Here is a 21630-nt window from a genome sequence, read left to right on the forward strand (position 1 = left end):
TGAAGGCCCTCACTGAAGCATGTAGAGTGGCAGAAGGTAAGACGGCAAACATTTACACTGATTCCCAATATGCTTTTGGCATAGCTCATGATTACGGGCCTATATGGAAGGCTAGACAGTTTCTTACCTCAGCTGAACAGTCAATTGAGAATAATGCAGCAGTGCAAAGTCTCATGGAAGGCCTACTGTTACTAAACAAAGTAGCAGTCCTCAAGCTAAAAGCACACACCAAAGCCGACACTGGAGAACCAAGAGGCAATGCCCTAGCAGACTTCACAGCAAAGGCAGTAACCTTCAAGCTGTGGAAGAAAGAAGGAAAGAAGATACTGACAGCACAAGTCAGAGACAATGATTGGACATTGACAAAAACTTGGACATTGATATTCTAAGGAATCTACAGTTACAAGCCAGCAAGGGAGAAAAAGATAAATAGACTAATATGGGAGCAGCAGAACAGGACGGCGTATGGCGAACAATCAAGAGAACTTTCCTACCACGGTCCCTGTACCCCCTGATGACCCAGCTAATGCACGGAAAGATGCACCTATAGAAAGTAGCAATGATGTCGACAATCAAACAAGGATGGGTGGCTCCTGGATTCTCTGTAGCTGCTTCATCATTTGTCCAATCTTGCATGATCTGTGCCATAAGCAACCCAGGACAGAAGGTAAAGGTGCTACAAAAACACTTGCCTAGGCTCCTCTACCCATTTCAGAAATTGCAAATTGGCTACATTCAACTCTCACCTGATGGGAAATATGAATATGTGCTTGTTGTTGTTGTTTTCTCAGGTTGGGCTGACGCCTACCCTGTTACCAAGGCAACCTTGCAGGTAACAACAAAAAAGCTCATGAATGAGGTAATCTGCAGATACAGGGTATCAGAAGTGTTTGAGTCAGACAGAGGTACTTCACAGGTGAAATAATGCAGCAAATCATATCTGCCCTGGGTGTATCCCAGGCCTTTCACACACCCTACTATCCACAGAGGAGAGGGAAAGTAGAAAGAATGAATGGTACCCTGAAATTAAAAATACAAAAGGCAATGGAGAAAATGGGCAAACCTTGAACTGAGTGCCTGCCATTAGCCCTTTTCTCGATTAGCTACATACCTAATATGAAGATAGGATTGTCTCCATATGAAATTTTGTTTGGCGGTGTGCCAAGACTGGGCCTGTACTTTCCTGAACAACTGCAGGCACAGTGTGAGACACTAACTGAGCATGTACAGTCTCTAAGCAAATATCTGAAAGTAACACACGACCAAGTGTTCTTCTGTATTCCAGATCCTAATTCTTTTTAAGGTACATATGACCTGCAGACTGGAGATTGGGTTGTCATCCAGAGACATGTGAGGAGAATGCTGGAAACCAGATTTGATGGTCCCTACCAGGTTTTGTTGACCACCAGCATGTCAGTCAAATTGGAGGGAAAACCAAATTGGATTCACCCCTGACACTGCAAAAAGACAACCAAACCCCAGGGGCAATGAGGCCTGTATTCCTCATGGCCTGCAGTATAACTGTCATGGTCTTTGCATTTTTCCTCTTTTGTTTCCCACCAGCTAAGGAAACAGAGCAGCTAAGGCATGTAAAGAGGTGAATGCAATGGGCAGAAGGACATGCCAACATGTGAGTGGCTGGGCTGATCAGGTTACCACCGAGTACTTAAACTGGTCTTCAGATGCATGCTGGCAGAGGTTAGGGAAAGTGTTGCTGCTTATACAGGGAAAGTGTTAGAGTAGGATCCTGTCATCAAGAACCCCAATGGTCCTTTTTAGAGCTACTCCTCATTGTGTGCATTACTGTTGTTGCTGGCTGGGAGCAGTAGTGCAGCAATTCTTTTTTAAAGCATCTCTGGCTGTGCAGGCCATTTCAACTATAGTGTTCAGACAGAGCTGCCTATATAGGGAAAGTTTTACAGGACTCCTGATCCTCTGTGCAAGAACCCCAACGTTCCTTCTTAGGGCTACATCTGACCGTGTGCTTTGCAGTCGTAGCTGGGAGCAGTAGTGCACCAACTTTTGTATTACGCATCTAGGCCTGTTCCCAGCCTTTCAGGAATAGCGTTCTCAGCCTGCAGTGCTGTATGACCAGCTCTCACCATGAAACTGCTTTCTAACATTTCCTAGCCTACTGCAAACTAGTTCAGTTATACTGTTCTGCGTGTGCTGTGCATAACACAGAGTTTAGGGACACAGCGACTTCTATTGGGAAAGTTATACAGTCCTGATCCTCCGTACAAGAACCCCAATGCTCCTTCTTAGGGCTACATCGGACCATGGGCTTTACAATTGTGGCTGACTGGGAGCAGTAGTGCACCAACTTTTGTATTACACATCTAGGCCTGTTTCCAGCATTTCAGTAATAGCGTTCTCAGCCTGCAGTGCCGTACAACCAGCTCTCACCGTGAAACTGCACTCTAACATTTCCTAGCCTACTGCAAACGACTTCATTTATACCCTTCTGTGTCTGCAGTGCATTAGACAGAGGTCTCACCACTAAACAGTACTGTAATATTTCCTGGACCACTGCAAAGTATTTCAGCTCTGCCGCTATGCAGAGCGTCTCACAATACCCTTTCCTTGGTGGGGTTGAGATAGTCGCAGTTAGCAGCACTATCCACTGGCTTTAGAGTCTTCTCCGACTCCATACAGCCTCTATTATCTACAAGTTTCTGTGAGCAGTAAATTACTCCTAGGTATCAGCGCAAGACAGCGGGTTAATTTTTTCAAGTCACAGATTATAGCCTCCGCTATCTACAAGTCTCTGTGTGCAGTAAATTAGCCACAGTTGTCAGTGCTGTACAATGGGGTAATTTATTTGGGCCCTGCTCTATTCCTAATCCGCCATGATGAGGAGTAGGGGTAAGGGTCGAGGACACGGACGCGGGCGTCCAAGTGAGCGTGTGGGCACAGGCCGCGTTTACGGGTCCGCGTGGTAGACCTTTATTACAAACAGAGCAGTGCGAGCAGATCCTGTCGTGGATGGCAGAAAACGCGTCCAGCAATGTATCGACCACCCAGTCTTCTACGCAGTCCACTACTTCCGGCCTAGGGACTGCAACTCTGAATCATCTGGCTGCTCCTCCTTCCTACTAGCCTCCTCACTCCATGAAAATGACATATTCTGAGCAGGCAGACCCCCAGGAAATGTTCTCGGGTCCCTGCCATGAGTGGGAAAAAACGGTTCCTCTCTCACCTGAGGAGTTTGTCGTCACTGATGCCCAACCTTTGGAAAGTTCCCTAGGTCTGGGTTATGAGGCTGGGGGCTTCCGGCAACTGTCTCAGGAACTTTTTGTGGATAAGGGTGATGAGACACAGTTGTCTATCAGTGAGGTAGTAGTAAGGGCAGTAAGTCCGAGGGAGGAGTGCACAGAGGATTCAGAGGAAGAGCAGCTGGACGATGAGGTGACTGACCCCACCAGGTTTGCTAAGCCTACTGAGGACAGGGCTTCAGAGGGGAAGGCAAGTGCAGCAGCAGGACAGGTTGGAAGGGGCAGTGGAGAGGCCAGGGGTAGAGGCAAGTCCAGAGCGAAGAATCCCCCAACTGTTTCCCAAAGCACCCCCTCGTGGCAAGCCTCCATGCAGAGGGCTAGGTGTTCAAAGCTGTGGATGTTTTTTAGTGAGAGCGTGGACGACCGACAAACAGTGGTGTGCAACCTGTGTCGCACCAAGATCAGCCAGGGAGCCACCACTACCAGCCTCACCACCACCAGCATGCACAGGCATATGATGGCCAATCACCCCACAAGGTGGGATGAAGGCCATTCACCAGCTCCGGGTCACACCATTGCCACTTCCCCTATGCAGCAACCTGGCACACAGATCCAATCCCCCTCCCAGGACACTGACAGGAGTGTGTCCCGGCCTGCACCCACACCCTCACCTCCACCGTCCTCCACTCCATCCAGCAATGTCTCTCAGCGCAGCGTTTAGCTGTCGCTAACACAAGCGTTGGAGCGAAAGCAAAAATACGCCGCCGCCACCCACCCGTATGCACAAGCTTTAAATGTGCACATTGCCAAATTAATCAGCCTGGAGATACTGCCTTACAGGCTTGTGGAAACGGGGACTTCAAAAACATGATGGCGGTCCCGCACTACTCAGTCCCCAGTCGCCACTCTTTTTCCCAGCATGTCACTCACAACATAAATCATGCCCTCACCAACGTGGTTACTGGGAACCATGGACACGTGGACAAGTACTGGCAGGCAGGGCCACTATATCTCCCTAACGGCACATTGGGTAAACTTGGTGGAGGCTGGGACCGAGTCAGAGCCTGGGACTGCCCATGTTCTAAAACACACCCAGAATAGCGGGTCCTACCTCGGTGCTGGTATCTGCGGTGTTTTATGCCACCTCCTTCAAACCCTCCCCTTCCTCCTCCTCCGCCACCTCTACCTCTCAATCAAGAAGTGTGAGCACGTCGCCAGCAGTCGGTAGCGCGCGGCGCGGCAGCACAGCGGTGGGCAAGCATCAGCAAGCCGTGCTGAAATTAATCAGCTTAGGTGACAAGAGGCACACGGCCCCCGAGCAGTTGCAGGGTCTGACAGAGCAGACCGACCTCTGGCTTTCACCTCTGAGCCTCCAACCGGGCATGGTCGTGTGTGACAATGGCCGTAACCTGGTGGCGGCTCTACAGCTCGGCAGCCTCACACACGAGCCATGCCTGGCCCACGCCTTCAATCTGGTGGTTCAGCGATTTCTAAAACACCCCCACTTGTCTGACGTGCTGGGCAAGGTGCGCCACGTCTGCGTACATTTCCGCAAGTTCACCACGGACGCTGCCACCCTGAGGACCCTGCAACGTCGGTTTCAGCTGCCAGAGCACCTACTGCTGTATGACGTGCCCACATGCTTAAAATACTACGCTGCACATGTTGGCCAGGCTGTACGAGCAGCGTAGAGGAATTGTGGAATACCATCTGCAACATGGGCGGCGGAGTGGTAGTCAGCCTCCGCAATTCTTTACTGAGGAGTGGGCATGGATGGCAAATATCTGCCAGGTCCTAAGAAACTTTGAGGAGTCTACCCAGATGGTGAGTGGCAATGGGGCCATCATTAGCATTACCATCCCACTGCTTTGCCTGCTGAGAAGTTCGCTGCTGAGCATTAAGGCTGACGCTTTGCGGTTGGAACAGGAGACGGGGGATGACAGTATGTCGCTTGATAGCTGTACCACCCTCATGTCTATATCTCAGCATGTTCTGGAGGAGGAGGGGGAGTGGGAGGAGGAGGAGGAGGGGGAAGAGACAGCTGGCCACACTGCAGAGGGTACCTATGCTGCTTGCCTCTCATCTGGTCAGCGTGTATGGGCTGAAGAGGAGGAGGATCCTGAAAGTCATCTTCCGAGTGAGGACAGCGATTTGTTGCGTACTGGGACCCTGGCACACATGGCTGACTTCATGTTAGGCTGCCTTTCCCGTGACCCTCCCATTAGACAGATTCTGGCCAACACGGATTACTGGGTGTACACCCTTCTCGACCTTCGGTATAAGTAGAACCTTTCCACTTTCATTCCCAAAGAGGAAAGTGGTACGAGAGTGATGCAGTACCACAGGGCCCTGGTGCAAAAAGTGATGCTAAAGTTCCTATCTGACAGCACTAGTAGCAGAAGACGCAGTTCAGAGGGCCAACAAGCAGGGGAGGCGCAGGGATCAGGCAGCATGTCCAGCGCAGGCAGGGAAACACTCTCCAAGGCCTTTGCCAGCTTAATGGCTCCACAGCAAGACTCTGTCACCACTCCCCAGTCAAGGCTGAGTCGGAGGGAGCACTGTAAAAAGATGGTGAGGGAGTATGTATCCGATCGTACAACCGTCCTCCATGATGCCTCGGCTCTATAAAGATGAACAAAGGCTGGATTTCCCCAGACTTCTCTTCTCCACCGGTGGAAAGCAGCGGATCCTAAAGAATCTCTTCGCTGCAACAGGAGAAAAATGCATCCTTTATCACCCAAAAAAAGGGGAGAATTAGCTTTGTGTATCCCTCTCGGATATTATTACTCATTCTCCTTAAACAGCATGTCATCACGCTGAACTGCCAATTTTTCGGCGGCCCAAAATGCTCTGTTTAAAACTTTTAAAAGTTTTATCAGTTTTTAAAGTTTTAAAAGTTAAACCTAAACCAATTTTTGTGGAGGGCTGCCTCCAGGCTCTGTTACAAATTAACCAACAACGAGCTGTAGCTTCAAAAAATGTTTATGGGTTTCACCTACCCTCGCGGTTGAGCAATTTTTCAGGGGTACACTTGTACTCTTGGTACACCAATTTTTCAGGCTATTGCCAATACTGTTAGCAAACTAATTTTTCCGAGCTTCGCCTATACTCTTGGTAAACAAATTTTTACAGGTGTTCGCCTATACTCTTGACACACCAATGTTACAGGGGTTCACCTATACTCTTGCTACAGAAATGTTACTGTGGTCCGTCTATACTTTGGCTACTGAAATGTTACAGGGGTTCGCCTATACTTTTGCTACAGAAATGTTACTGGGATCCGCCTATACTTCGGCTTCTGAAGTGTTACTGGGGTCTGACTATACTTTGGTTACTGACATGTTACTGGAGTCTGCCTACACCTTTTCTACTGAATGGTTTGTGGGGTTCGCCTATACTCTTGCTACAGAAATGTTACTGGGGGTCCGTCTATACTTTGGCTACTGAAATGTTACTGGGGTTCGCCTATACTTTTGCTACAGAAATGTTATTGGGGTCCGCCTATACTTTGGCTACTGAAATGTTACTGGGGTCTGCCTATACCTTTTCTACTGAATGGTTTGAGGGGTTCGCCTTAACTCTTGCTACAGAAATGTTACAGGGGTCTGCCTATACTCTTGCTACAGAAATGTTACAAGGGTTCGCCTTTACTCTTGCTACAGAAATGTTACAGGCGTTCGTCTATACTCTTGCTACAGAAATGTTACAGGCGTTCGTCTATACTCTTGCTACAGAAATGTTACAGGGGTTCACCTATACTCTTGCTACAGAAATGTTACAGGGGTTCGCCTATACTCTTGCTACAGAAATGTTACTGGGGTTCGCCTATACTCGTGCTACAGAAATGTTACTGGGGTCTGCCTACACCATTTCTACTGAATGGTTTGAGGAGTTTGCCTATACTCTTGCTGCAGAAATGTTACGGGGGTTCGCCTATACTCTTGTTACAGAAATTTTATAGGGGTCTGCCTATACTTCTGCTACAGAAATGCAGCAGAAGGGCTATTAACTGGCCTCAATGAAAGCTTTATGTGTTTCCCAGAGTATTGGATATGAGGTTCCTGGGATGTCATTGAATTGAAAGAATTCTTCAAGTTTATTTGATAAAGAGTTGAAGTATTCTTCATGTTCAGTTAATGTGGGATTCTCTGATCAGGAAATTGTCTAAGGTGAGTTTAGTAGGAATCGGGGCATGGTATGAAATTGAAATAGGTCCAATAATAACTGTTTTAATATCTTAGATGTGTTTCCCTGAGACAAAAAAATTAATAGAGTCTGTAATAAGTGGTGTATTAAAATCAAATATGTAAACCGAACCAGAACCGATGCAGGTTCATGTAATCCGTAAACCTTTTTCCAACCCTGAAAAAGAAAGACGCCAAGCTGAAAACCTGTGCCTTCATTGTGGCAGTCTGGGACATTATGCTTTAAACTGTCCAAATAAGTTCCAGAGGACTCTTGCTCTAACCAATGTTAACACCACGACCAATCCAGCCATCACGAAACAGGGATGCTGCCAAACAAGCCCTTGCATCTGTAATTCAAGACAGTGTGAAAATCCTTCCTCCTTTTCACCATTTTGTCCTCCCCGTAGAGATCTTAATGGGAAGTTGGAGGATACAGTGCTCAGCAATGTTGGATTCAGGAACAGGAGGAAAGTTCATGGACTTAAAATTTGTTCTTGCTAAAAACATTTCAACCAGATCTAAGCCCATAGCTGTTGATCTGGAAACTGTGGATGGGTTACCCTTGTTCTCAGGACTAGTCACAAAAGGACAATCGAGCTGGAGCTCCGCATGAAACCAGACCATCAAGAGACAATCAGCTTGCAGCTCATCTCTTCCGCTAAATTTTCGTTGGTTCTTGGGAACCCCTGGTTTTCTACTCATAATCCCTCTATCAATTGTTCAAGGATCATTGCCTTCCCTTCCGAATTCTGTAGGGAGAACTGAAAGCTAGCACCATCCGCCCAAACCAGTGCATGGCCCCCAGGGATTGTCAGCAGGATTGTGAGAAGTTACTGATTCAGTACCAAATGTTCACAGATGTCTGCAGCAAAAAGAAAGCTAACCAACTACTACCTAATTGGCCCTATGATAGCCCAGTGGAATTGCTCCCTGGAGTCTCTATTCCATTTGGGTGGATCTACAGTCTTTCAGAACAAGAATTGAAGGTATTCTGAGAATACCTGGACTAAAACATTTGACGTTCTTCTTCCCCAGATGGGTGCCTATGTTCTTCGTGGAAAAGAGCGACTCAACCCTGCCACATGTTTTGATTACATGGAGTTAAATAAGGTTACAATTAGAAATAGCCACCCCCTTCCCTTGATTCTGGAGTTTACTAGAAAGACTCGGCTCTGCTAAGATCTTCACTTAACTAAATCTAAGAGGGGCTTATAACCTTGTATAAATTTGCTCAGGTGATAAGTGAAAGACTGCATTTAGAACAAGGTATGGTAATTTCAAATAACTGGTTATGCCGTTTGGCATTTGCAATGCTCGCACTACCTTCTAGCACTTCATCCCCATCAAAGGAATTCCCACCACAGAGCATATCGCAGAGTTGATAATCCTGGAGATTTTAGACTACATGGAATTTCTGATGATATCCCCTCTGAAAGAGGGGTTCAGTTCACATCTGAGTTCTGGAAACACTTCTGTACAGCCCTGCGAACCACCGTAAATCAATTTTTTGCCTTTTATCCCCAGTCTAACAGCAAGACCGAGAGAAAGAACCAAACCTTGAAGCAGTACCTCCACTGCTTAATTTCCCATCTCCAGGTCAACTGGGTGGATTATTTACCAATGGTGGAGTTCACCTACAATAATGCCAAACACAGCGCAACCGCCTAGATCCTATTCTACTCGAAATATGGGACACATCCTGTCTTCATTCCGTGCCTTCCTATCAATACTCTGGTTCTGACTGTTAATCCCAGATTAATGGCATTGTCTGAAATGCAGAAGAAGTTGAAGAAAGCCTTAAGGGAAGCCCAAGATGCTTATAAGATGAGTTTGTGATGGAAAAACGCCTCGATGCCAGAACGCACAGAAACAGAATACAGTATCTAGTGTAGCGTCAGGGATACAGGCCATAGGAGAACTCCCGGGAGTCAGACCAAAATGTGCATGCTCCAAAGCTCACACGGGAATTTCACAAGAAGCATTTGGGTAATCCAGCCCCTCGGATGTCCAAAAGCCATCATAGAAGGTGGTGTAATGTCAGGGTACTACAGTGAGTAGCTTTCCCTGCTGAGCCATCCAGCCCTTGAACAGTTCCCCTAGATGACTTTTTGCCTTGTTCCCAGATCTTCAAACCCAGACTCTATTCTAGCTGTGCCCGGTTTCTGATTAGACTTTACTATAAAAGCTTGGCCCTGCCACTCCCTCAGTGCATGAATATTGTACTTCACAGCCTTAGTCTAGCTCCTCTACTTCCTATTCCTCTACAACTAAAATGAGTCTTACCAATACCGACCTCTGGCTTTCCTCCTGACAACAATCCCCACCTCATAATTTGTACTGTGACTTGAGATCTTCTGATACGGACCTCTGGCTTTCCTCCTGACAACGATACCCACCTCCTCCTTTATAGTGCGACCCGAGACCACATGTTTCAGACTCCAGGGCCTCTTCCATCTACTCTCAGGACCTGCATGGCTACTACACCAGCGGCTCCAAACCTAGGACTGGAAATGCTGTTGTTGTTAGCCTTTTAGTCGTTCACGACCCTCAGCGACCCTAAAGGCAAGCTTCCTCTATGTTTATCGGTTTTGCACTGCTTCTATCAGTTGTGGGATATCCATGCCAGTTTCAGCTTTGACAGCTTCAAGCCATTGCGTCCTTTGGTGGTCAGGTTTCCTTTTGCCACTGATCTGTCCAAGCATTATGGATTTCTCTAGTGATACTGCTTGCATGTACAAAATACATGAGTCTGAGTCTGGTCATCTTGCCCTCCACTGATATATCTTATACGATTCAGGACATCTCTGTTTGCTTGTCTTGCTGTCCAGGGTTTATGCAGCAGCTTTCGCCAGCACCACAGTTCAGATGTATCAATCCTCCTTCTTTCAGCTTTTTTCGCAGTTCAGATTTCACATCTATACATGGCAATGGGAAAAATGAAGGTTTGCACTATCCTGCATTTAGTTGCTATGCCAACATCCCTATTTTTCCTGATTTTGTCCATGTTTAGTAGTGCGCTTTGCCCCAAGGCTATTTTCCATTTTATTTTTGTTATAGATTCTCCAGCCTGGTCAATTTTGAACCAGGGAATCTCAAGTTTCGCACACATTCGATGGCCTCATATAAGCTGCTTCAAATCTGCTTCTGTTTCTGCAAGCAGAGTTGTGAAATGCACATAACGGAGATTTTGATGTTTCTGCCACCTTTTTCACCCTGATTTCCAATTTGTCTAGGTCCAGTTTCCGCATGATCACTTCCTCATATAGGTTAAACAAGAAGGCTGAGAGAATGCAGCCCTGTTGGACACCTTTTCAGATCCCAAAGCAATCTCTGTCCTCACACTGTGTTCTCACCATGGCTACCTGATTGGTATTAAAGGGGTTGTCCCGCGAAACAAAGTTGGGGTAAGCACTTCTGTATGCCCATATTAATGCACTTTGTAATGTACATTGTGCATTAATTATGAGCCATACAGAAGTTATTCACTTACCTGTTCCGTTGCTAGCGTCCTCGTCTCCATGGTGCCGTCTAATTTTCAGCGTCTAATCGCCGGATTAGACGCGCTTGCGCAGTCCGGTCTTCTTCTTTTCTGAATGGGGCAGCTCGTGCCGGAGAGCGGCTCCTTGTAGCTCCGCCCCGTCACGTGCCGATTCCAGCCAATCAGGAGGCTGGAATCGGCAATGGACCGCAAAGAAGACCTGCGGTCCACCGAGGGAGAAGATCCCGGTGGCCATCTTCACCAGGTAAGTAAGAAGTCACCGGAGCATGGGGATTCAGGTAAGCACTATGCGGTTTTCTTTTTTAACCCCTGCATCGGGTTTGTCTCGTGCCGAACGGGGGGGCTATTGAAAAAAAACAAAAAACGTTTAGGCGCAGGACAACCCCTTTAAGTGATTTTATCAGTTTGACTAGATGTGCCCAGCTCTTGTAGAGTGTGCCATAGCTTGTCATGGTTGATGCAGTCAAAGGTCTTGATGTAGTCGATGAAGCACATGTAGATATTCTTTTGGTATTTTGGAAATTCTGGTAGTTGCTATTCTTTGGTAGAGGGAAGAAGACAGATCTTTTCCAGTCCTGTGGCCATTATGTGGATGCCCGTACTGCCTGGCACAGCGCTGTGATGGCTTTCACTGGTGCTTCACTTATATTTCCTCTGCTCATGTGCAGAACCTTACATTTATCAGTGTTAAACCTCATTTGCCACTTTTCTGTCCCCAACTTATCCACATCTTCTTGCAATCTGCTTGAGTCCTCTCTTATGTTAATATTTTTACATATTTTTGTGTCATCTGCAAATACTGTTTTAATACACAATCATTCTACTGGGTCCTTATTAAATATATTAAAAAATAGGGCCCCAAACTGACTCCTGTGGTACACCACTACAGTGAGTGACCCTTCCAATCCTGTCCTCTGTGGTACCCACTAGTAATAATGACCCCTCCAAAACTGCCCCCTGTGGTACCCCCACTAATAATGGTCACCTAATCAGAGTATGTACCATTTATAATCACCCTCTGCTTTCTATCACTGAGCCAGTTACTTACACATTGTGGGAGTGCAGTACACAGGATGGCATGCAGGGGGCTACAGACAGGCATTCTTGTACTAAAGAAAAGGTTAACAGCTGTGGGTGTGGAGGAAGGTAAAGTTAAAAGTGTCATTTTCTGCAGATTTAGAGTAGAAAAGTCATCTTAGCCAGGCTGAAGGGTTGTTAGCCTGAGGACCCATGTGGACCACTGAAAGGAGGTATGAATATCAGCATCATATCGGCTATGCGCCAATCTAGTGGAACAGACCCTGTCATCGTATTTGCCTTCACAGCACCTGCCTGACACTGGTTGCTCCAGTAAAGATTACAGTTAACTAAAATCTCCAAGTCCTTTTTCATGTCGGTGATACTCAGTGGTTTCCCATGTAGCATGTAATGGTGACATGTATGTTCTCTGCTTATGTGCAGAACCATATACTTATGTGTTACACCTTATCTGCCACTTTTTCTGCCCAACCTCAAATTTATCCACGTGCATTTGCAATCATTTACAGATCTATATGTAATTATTATAGAAGTGCAGTATCCTGATGGGCCTGTAGAGGGGATACAAAAGAGCCAGTTCCTGACAGACAAAAGGGGAAAAAAAGTGATAGCTCAGTGGAACTGAGGGGCTGCTAGCCAGAGGTCAGAATGCTATTAAGTCTCCTCTCAGCCTTCTTTTTTTGCAGGCTAAACATTCCCAGATCCTTTAATCGTTCCTCATAGGACATGATTTGCAGACTGCTCACCATCTTGGTAACTCTTCTCTGAACTTGCTCCAGATTGTCTATGTCTTTCTTAAAGTGGGGTGCCCAGAACTGGACCCAGTATTCCAGATTAGGTCTGACTAAGGAAGAGTAGAGGGGGAGAATTACCTCACGTAATGTAAACTCTATGCTTCTCTTAATACATCCCAGAATTGTGTTTGCCTTTTTGGCTGCTGAATCACATTGTTGACTCATGTTCAGGCCATGATCTATTAGTATACCCAAGTTTTTTTCACATGTGCTGCTGCTTAGCCAAATTCCTCCCATTCTGTATGTGCTTTCTTCATTCTTCTTGCCCAGATGTAGGAATTTGCATTTCTCCTTGTTAAAGGGGTTGTCCCGCGCCGAAACGTTTTTTGTTTTTTTTTAAACCCCCCCCCCCCCCCCCCGTTCGGCGCGAGACAACCCCGATGCAGGGGTTAAAAAAACAAACCGGGTAGTACTTACCCGAATCCCGGCAGTCCAGCGTCTTCATACTCACCTGCTGAAGATGGCCGCCGGGATCCTCTCTCTCTGTGGACCGCAGGGCTTCTGTGCGGTCCATTGCCGATTCCAGCCTCCTGATTGGCTGGAATCGGCACGTGACGGGGCGGAGCTACACGGAGCCGGTATTCTGCACGAGCGGCCCCATTGAAGACAGCAGAAGACCCGGACTGCGCAAGCGCGGCTAATTTGGCCATTAGAGGCCGAAAATTAATCGGCACCATGGAGACGAGGACACCAGCAACGGAGCAGGTAAGTATAAAACTTTTGATAACTTCTGTATGGCTCATAATTAATGCACAATGTACATTACAAAGTGCATTAATATGGCCATACAGAAGTGTATAACCCCACTTGCTGCCGCGGGACAACCCCTTTATATACCATTCTGTTAGTTGCTGCCCACTGTGCAAGCTTTTCTAGATCTTTTTAAATACTCTCTCTCTTCCCTAGTGTTAGACATTCCTCCTAGCTTTGCATCGTCGGCAAATTTGATCAGTTTCCCATCAATTCCCTTCTCCAGATCATTTATAACAATGTTGGCCACCACTGGACCTAGGACAGAGCCTTGTGGTCCCACTTGATACATTCTTCCACTTGGATGTGCAGCCATTTATGACCACTCTGTGAGTACGATCACTCAGCCAGTTGTGAATCCACCTAACAGTTGCCTTGTCAATCCCAGATTTGGTCATTTTTTTCAATAAGTATGGTATTAGATACTTTGTCAAATGCTTTACTAAAGTCAAGATATACCATATCTACCACATTTCCCTGATCAACCCAGTCGGTGATTCTGTCATAGAAGGAAATTAGATTAGTCTGGCATGACTTGTTTGTTACAAACCCATGCTGGCTCTGGTTAATTACTTCATTCTCATCCAAGTACTTGCATACATGCTGTTTAATAATTTGTTCAAAGATCTTTCTCAGTATAGAAGTCAGGCTCACAGGTCTGTAGTTTGCTGGATACACCTCCTTCCCTCTTTTCTGCGGACCTCATTATATTCTTCTTTAGATATTCCCCCCTATTTCCATTTGATAAACATATTTTTCTCAGTTTTTAACGTGTGCAAGTTCTGGTTCATCCATCCTGTTTTTTTTAAATGCTTTGCATTCTTCCTTATTTTAGGGATTGGTAACGATTGTGCTTTGAGAATCTCATTTCACAATATTTCACAACCTTCTTGGACATTTCTGTCTTTAAGAACATCCAGCCATTGGATTCTTCCTATCCTCTTTCTGAGTTCATTAAAGTCTACCGTTCTAAAATTCAACCTTGAGATCTGAGTCTTCTCAGGTCTTCCTCCCCTTGTTATCCAACATCCAATGATATCATGATCACTGCCTCCTAAGGTCCCAGCCACTCTTACTTCCTCAACCAATTCCTCCTTGTTGGTAAGAATTAGGTCCAAGATAGCAGATCCCCTTGTTTTCTCTTCAACCTTTTGGAAAATAAAGTTGTCAGCAAGAGCGGATAAGAATCTGTTGGATCCATTACTTTTACCTGAGAGAGATTCCTAACAAATGTCTGGATGGGTAAAATCTCCCATGATCACTATGTTGGGCTTTTTTGAGAGCTTGGCTATCTAATGTAGAGAGTTCCTCCATATCTTCTGCTTGTCCAGGTGGCCTATAGTAAATGCCTACAATAGTGTCCTTTCTGTTGTTCTCTCCTTGTATTCTTACCCAAACAGTTTCTACAGAACTCCCAGCTCTGAAGCTTGAATCTCTGTGGAGATGAATGTTTTCCTAACATACAATACCTCCTCCCCTTTTTTTAGGTCTGTTTCTTATAAAAAGTTTGTATCCTTCAAGCCTTGTGTTCCAATCATGTGTATCATCCCACCAAGTTTCCGTGATGCCTATGACATCATATTTCTCTTCCTGTGTTAGGAGCTTCAATTCTCCTTGTTTGTTTCCCAGCTCTGGGCATTTGTGTAGAAACATGTTAGTTTTTGATCGGGGTCTCTTGCTCCTCTACTTTCCTTCTTTCTTTTTGTCTTTCTTTCTAATTCTAATAGAGAGGTTCTCAAATGTATTAATTAGTTGTATATTTTTGCCTTTCCCTTCCCTTCCAATATTGTTCTAGTTTAATGCTCTCCTAATGAGTGAAGTAAGGTGCCTACCAAATATATGTTTCTGTTTTTGTAGGGTGCAACCCGTCTCTAGCAAGCAGTCCATCATATAGGTAATTCACTTCATTTACTAGAAATCCAAATCTTTGCTGATGGCACCATCGACGTAGCTGTTTGTTCACCTCTAGAGTCCTGTTCCATCTTCTTATTCCATGGCTATCCACTGGGAGGATGGATGAGAAGACCACCTGAGCTCTTAGTTTCTTCACCTTCTTTCTGGGGTCTTCAAAGTCTCTTCAGATAGTTGCAAGGTCCTTTTTTGCAGTGTCATTGGTCCCTACATGTATTAGAAGTTTTGTAGGACTGAAAAGTCTTGACAGCCCATCAAACACATCTTTGATTTGTGGCACTGAAAGACAGCACATCTCTCATGAGTTGTCAGGTCTGCATACAGCAGCCTCTGTTCCTCTCAATAGGGAATCCCCCACAACAAGCACTCTCCTTTTCTTCATAATAACAGCACTTCTTTTTCTCCATTCAAGAGGACTGTGTGTGCTCACTACACAGTTTTATTCTTTGTGGGTAGAGTCATTTCTTGCTGCACCTCTTTCTCCTTCTGCTCAGGAACCAGTGAATATCTGCTGAATATCCACTGGTTCCTAAGCAGTATCTATAAAGTGGATATCTGCTGTGAGCAGACTGTGGGAAACATTTAAAGAGCCAAGAGGCTGAATTGCAGTTGCCTTTCAGAGTGATGAAAGCTTGAGGTAATGATTAAAAGGGGCAGAAGGCTGAAAAAATGTGGTTGCTTTAGGGGGCAATGAAGGTCAATTGGTGGACATCTGCAAACCCAGTTGGTGGGCTTTGTTTATTTCTGCCGTGAGAGTTACTTCGTTGTGAAGGAATAAGCTATGGAGGAGCTCTGGTGGCAGGTGGTGCTTATGAATGCTCAATAGAAACAGCAAAATGAGGAAACCCAGATGAGGTTGGAAGCTGACCGCAAAGCTTTAAGGGTGCAACTGGAGGTGTCCCAGCCAAGGGACTATGATTAAAGTCCAGAGAACAATCAATGGAGTGGTGAGGCCATTAAGAAGACTGTGTGGTATAGACTTGAAAAACAGCACTATGTGAATGGATATTTAATAAGGAGATGTCTAACAACTGTATTAAGGACAATATGGTGCAAAAAAAAACCCCAAAACTTTTCTTTAACCCTGAAATGTGTGGGAAATTGTGGGATGTTTTCTCCATGCAGTGTGCCTAGAATATGTAGAGATATTCCCCAAATGAAGACAGAGTCTGCACAGGGTGCTATAGAGAGTTTAGCCAACACCTATGTGGGAGATAGTACTATAATTGCAAGGAAGAGCGCTGCTAATAAGACAGAAATGGTAGTCAGTGTGGAACCTGTGATCCAGAATGTAAAAGAAAGTGGAAAGTCACTCATGCAAACTTATGCAAATTTTCTTAAGGGAAACAGGGAAACTCAAGAGAGAGAGCGAAGATGCTTTCAAAGATACCGTTCAGTGTGAAGAGGACTTTAGGAAAATGCAGATAAGAGTCCAGGTGTTAGAATTATGTATTGCCAGATAGAAAGAGCTTCTACAGATGCACATAATCAAAATACAGAGTTTCAGAGTTAAAAATGCAGTTAGCAAATAAAAATGGTGAATGTGAGTTGCAAATAACTGAGTTCAGGAATAGCCTGGAGACATGGAGAAAGCTTCTTGTAGCCAGGCAGGAAAGCAATCAAAGGTCTTGAACAACATGCTGGACTTTAAGGAAGCCATGGAAACCCTGCATGAGAGACAGATGAGCTTGGATATGGAAGCTGAACTATATGAAGCCCAGATCTAGGAGTCATGGTCTAGTTGTGGGGGAACTGTCCAAACTGTTAAAGCAAGCTGAAAAGGTGAAGGAAACTTTGGAAAGTGAGTGTACTGGGCTGACCCATGAGGTAAAAAGGCTACTGAAAGACAAACATGAGTCTGAATGTAAGATAAAAGCAGTAGAGATGCAGCTTCAAGAGCTACAAGTAAAAATCCAAGAAAGTGACGGAGTACAGGCCGGGCTATGTGAGAAGATTAACAGACTGCAGGTGGAATTGGAAACTCAGAGTGAAAAGGCTCAGAAGCTGTTGCAAGAGAAGATGTGCCAGAGGCATGGCCATAGTGCACACCTGAAGACTATGCAAGATGAGAGAAATGCGTTCCTCCAGCAGAGGAAGATGCAGAAACAAAGAGAAACCTGTCAAAGCAGATTTTAACACTTCAGGCTCACGTGTCAGATATGGAAATAAAATGGAGAAGACTACTGCATGCTTGGTTTCTGTTGAAGAGCAAAAGAGTGAAATTTAAAAAGAATTAGGAGCCATAACTCAACACTATGAAGAAAAAGTGGCTGCTTATAAGAAACGTCAGACATTTAAAAGTTTTAAGCAGGCTGTAGAATATGTTACTCTGGAGTTTAGTCACTAACAGCAGCTTGTGTCCAAACTAGATAAGAAACAGAAGCTGTGTGAACAGGGGCTTACTGAAAAGAAATTCAGGTATGCAAGGTACGCAAGATATGCCACTGAATGTGAGTGAGCTGAATGAAGGGCTTACAAGACAGAGACCAAAGTGTTAACTTTGACATGCACCCTAAAACTGGTATCAGGGAAAAAAGCCGTATTTCAAGAGATCGCCAAGAAGTTGCATGCAAGGATGAAACACTTGGAATCAAATATTTGTGTTGATGAAAGGAAGGTTCAGAGACTAGAGAGGTTTAGGACCCAGTTCAGATAGAAAAACAAAGAAGATCTTGTTAAGGAATCTTAAAAAGGAGATACTCGCAGAAAAGTATTGCAAATCATGTTTAAAAAGTGAGGCTGCTAAAACTGAGATGGCTTCAGAAGCTGCTACAGAAATTTTGGGAAAACTGCGACAAGATATTTCTGTCAGATCTGGATAGTTTGTCCAACAGAAAGTAATGGTAGAAACTAGAGATGAGCAAGCATGCTCGTTTAGGGAAATTACTCGAGCGAGCATCGACATTTTTGAGTAACTGCCTGCTCTTCCAAAAAGATTCGGGGGGCGGCGGCGGCGAGAGAGAGCGCGAGAGAGTGAGCGCGTGAGAGATCTCCCCCCGTTCCCTTCCGCTCTCCCCCACCGCCCCCTGAATCTTTTAATAGTTTTTCATGGAAGAACAGCCAAGACTCTTCCTAGAGCTGCCAACCCACCAAACCAAGTCATTGGTAGGAGAAAGGCCTTGGTAAGAAAGGTCACCAAGAAACTAATGGTCATTCTGCCAGAGCTTCAAAGATCCTGTGAGACGGGAGAAACTTATAGAAGGTCAACCATCACTGCAGCCCTCCAGCAATCTCAGCTTTACTGCGGTAGGGCCAGAAAGAAGCCTCCTCAGTAGAGATAAGCGAGCATACTCGCTAAGGACAATTGCTTGAGCGAGCATTGTCCTTAGCGAGTATCTCCCCGCTCGGAAGAAAAGGTTCGGGTGCCGGTGCGAGTGACAGGTGAGTTGCGGCCATGAGCAGGGGGGAGTGGGGGGAGAGAGACATCTCCCCTCCATTCCTCCCCGAAGCTCCCCGCCCGCCGCCGGCAGCCGAATCTTTGCTCCCGAGCGGGCAGGCACTCACTAAGGGCAATGCTTGATTGAGCAATTGCCCTTAGCGAGTTTGCTTGCTCATCTCTCCTCCTTAGTAAAATACATGAAAGCCATCTGGAGTTACCAAAACAGATCCTCAGACTGGGAGAAACAAAATTCTGTGGTCTGATAACACCTAGATGTAACTCTTTGGCCTCTAAGGATTTTATCTAGAGGAAATCAGGCATCACTTAGCACCTGCACGAATCCATCCTTATAGTGAAGCCTGGTGGTGGCAGCATCATGCTGGGGACAGGGAGACCAGTTAGGATTGATAGAAGGCTAAATGGGCAAAGTATAGGAATAACCAAAACATGATCCAGAGCGCAAGGGACCTCAAACTGGACAGAAGGTTTACCTTCCAACAAGAAAATGTCCCTAAAACCACAGCTAATATAACACAGAAGAGGCTTAGAGATGATCTCCTCAGATTGGACCCTACATTAATAGACTAAGGGTCCTTTTACATAGGATGATTGTTGGGTGCAGGTGCACCTTACAGTTCTCCCAGCAATAATAGCTCCAGTGCTTATACAAAGGAATGATCATTGCTCACTGAATGGAGGTGGAGTGTCTGGGTATTGTTCCGGCCACCTGCCTCCATTCACAGTAAACAGGACATCGTTCATAGAGGAACAACTGCCTGTTTACACGGCCGATTGTAGTTTGGTTTTTATGCATGCCTAAAGTGAAGACTAATGATAAGAGAACAAAATTATTGTGCGTCGTTCAGTCAGTGTCTGCATTTATGCTGAACGATTATCGCTTAGATTCTCGTGATCCAGCAAGAATCTAAACAATAATCGACCAGTTCAAAGTGCCTCGTATACCAAGGTAGTTAAATATACACTCATTGTCAAAAAAAAAATCAAGAACCTAGAAGACATTGTGTTGCTGCAGACCACAACCTGCAGTTCCATCTCAGGCAGATCTGTAAATGATGAGAGTTGTGGTGATTAGATGAACAGTCTTGTCACCTGAGAATTAAAAAGTGGTTCCCCCCTTGGCCTATAAGAGTCTCTCGGAGGCTCCTTGCGTACAGTGACCTCTTCTTCCGCTTGTGTAGATCTTGTTGGCCACTTGTTGACTACGATGTAGAGAAGAGATTTTACCTCTTTACCAGAGTCTGAGAGGGGCGCATTATTGGGGTGTGAGAAGCTGGATGGTCGTATCGATGAATTGTCCCCACCTGGGCTGTTCTGAGCAGACTGTTAGGTAGCACAACAGGGTATTCGAGCCTCCCTTTAAGTGTCCAGTTTTGCACAATGAATGATCCTTTTGCTCTGATATTGTGATCACTTACTTATATCAACGTTACAATCACACAGAGAAAGATTCATTCAAACCTGACAACTCCTTTTAGGTTCTTGATTATTTTTGACAGTTAGTATATTTATAACTTTTTTTGCCACGTTATTATGCACTGTTCGAATACAAGTGTCCTCGTGTGGAGCGGTATTATGCAAATTATGTTTTGTTCAGTAAAGGTTTTTTTTTATATAAAAAAAAATGTGCTCCTTCTGTCTGTCACTGATGTATCATACATAAGATCACCTACTTCTTGTGACTACAGTCTGTAAGAAAATGCCACCTACCTGTGAGTATGGGTATATGGCCAGTATTTGAGCCATGGACACCGTAGATGCTGAACCCAGGTCTCCAATAAATCCGGCTACGTTCCTCTGCTCTTTACAACAATAATTGGGGACGGTTCTTCCAGGTCCTGATAAAATCTGTAGGACACTTTTCACAGCTTTCTTGCTGTCGGAGCACGAGTCATATACATGATATCCCAGAGAGATGTTGGGTAGAATTGTCTGATCTCGGTTAATTTCCTCAATGGCGAAACAGAAAGTCAGAAGATACCTGTAATACTGAGGTACGGGTCTGTGGAGATATGATACAATGATGTGAGTTGTCAGAGGGATTTGTTTCTTATCGATACTTGTATTCTGTAACTGTGTGTCATTCTGATTCATGCTGTATTCTTAAAAATATTGTATTTTAAGACAACTGCTGTAGAACTGAGTGATGTTGGAGACCTATGGCTTCTGGAGCTCCCAGAGGTTTCTAGTGTGCAATAAATCCGGAGTGCTTTTGACCTCACCATGTGTCTGCGAGTGTAAGATTATTTTGCATCTTCCCATATGGCTTAGCTTTATGTAAAATAATCTTGGAAAGAGGAAAAAGTCTTAGTGCATAGTAATGCTCTACATTTAAGAAAAAACAATTCTGCTGACCTAAGTACATTTGCTGATTTTACCTAAATGAAAGGTGCTGATTCCACATATGAAGTCCAAAAATATACAGTACATCACATTTTTTCACAAATAACTGTTTGATTAGAGGTTATAAAGTCAAATATCAGAGATACTAAGAAGTTTTGCAGAAGTGATAGCAAGTAATATATTTGTTTCAAGCAAACAATAAGTCTATCGTCTGACCAAGAGAACAATAGTTGAGTACATTTTATTTGTTAGGCAGACATTTTCTCTTTTTGGATGCTCTGGAATAGCTACGTCCAGGATTGTCATGCTGTAAAAAACATTAGTAGTCTATTATCATGTTTGTGTTCCATCCGCCTTGATATCAATGTTTAAAGGGGTTGTCCCGAGGCAGCAAGTGAGTCTATACACTTCTGCATGGCCATAATAATGCACTTTGTAATGTACATTGTGCATTAATTATGAGCCATACAGAAGTTATAAAAAGTTTTATACTTAC

At 44.9% G+C, this 21630-nt stretch overlaps 1 protein-coding gene across 1 annotated transcript in view; it reads right to left on the minus strand.

The window, feature by feature from the left end:
- Nucleotides 1–20885, minus strand: part of LOC136574517 (vomeronasal type-2 receptor 26-like) — a 71491-nt gene extending 50606 nt beyond the window's left edge. Inside the window, exon 1 of the mRNA XM_066575018.1 lies at nucleotides 20502–20885. Coding sequence (XP_066431115.1) covers nucleotides 20502–20885 — 384 coding nt within the window. The remainder of the gene's footprint in view (nucleotides 1–20501) is intronic.
- Nucleotides 20886–21630: the final 745 nt, after the last annotated feature.

The sequence above is a fragment of the Eleutherodactylus coqui genome, chromosome 1, assembly GCF_035609145.1.
Source record: "Eleutherodactylus coqui strain aEleCoq1 chromosome 1, aEleCoq1.hap1, whole genome shotgun sequence".
NCBI classification, from domain to species: Eukaryota; Metazoa; Chordata; class Amphibia; order Anura; family Eleutherodactylidae; genus Eleutherodactylus; species Eleutherodactylus coqui.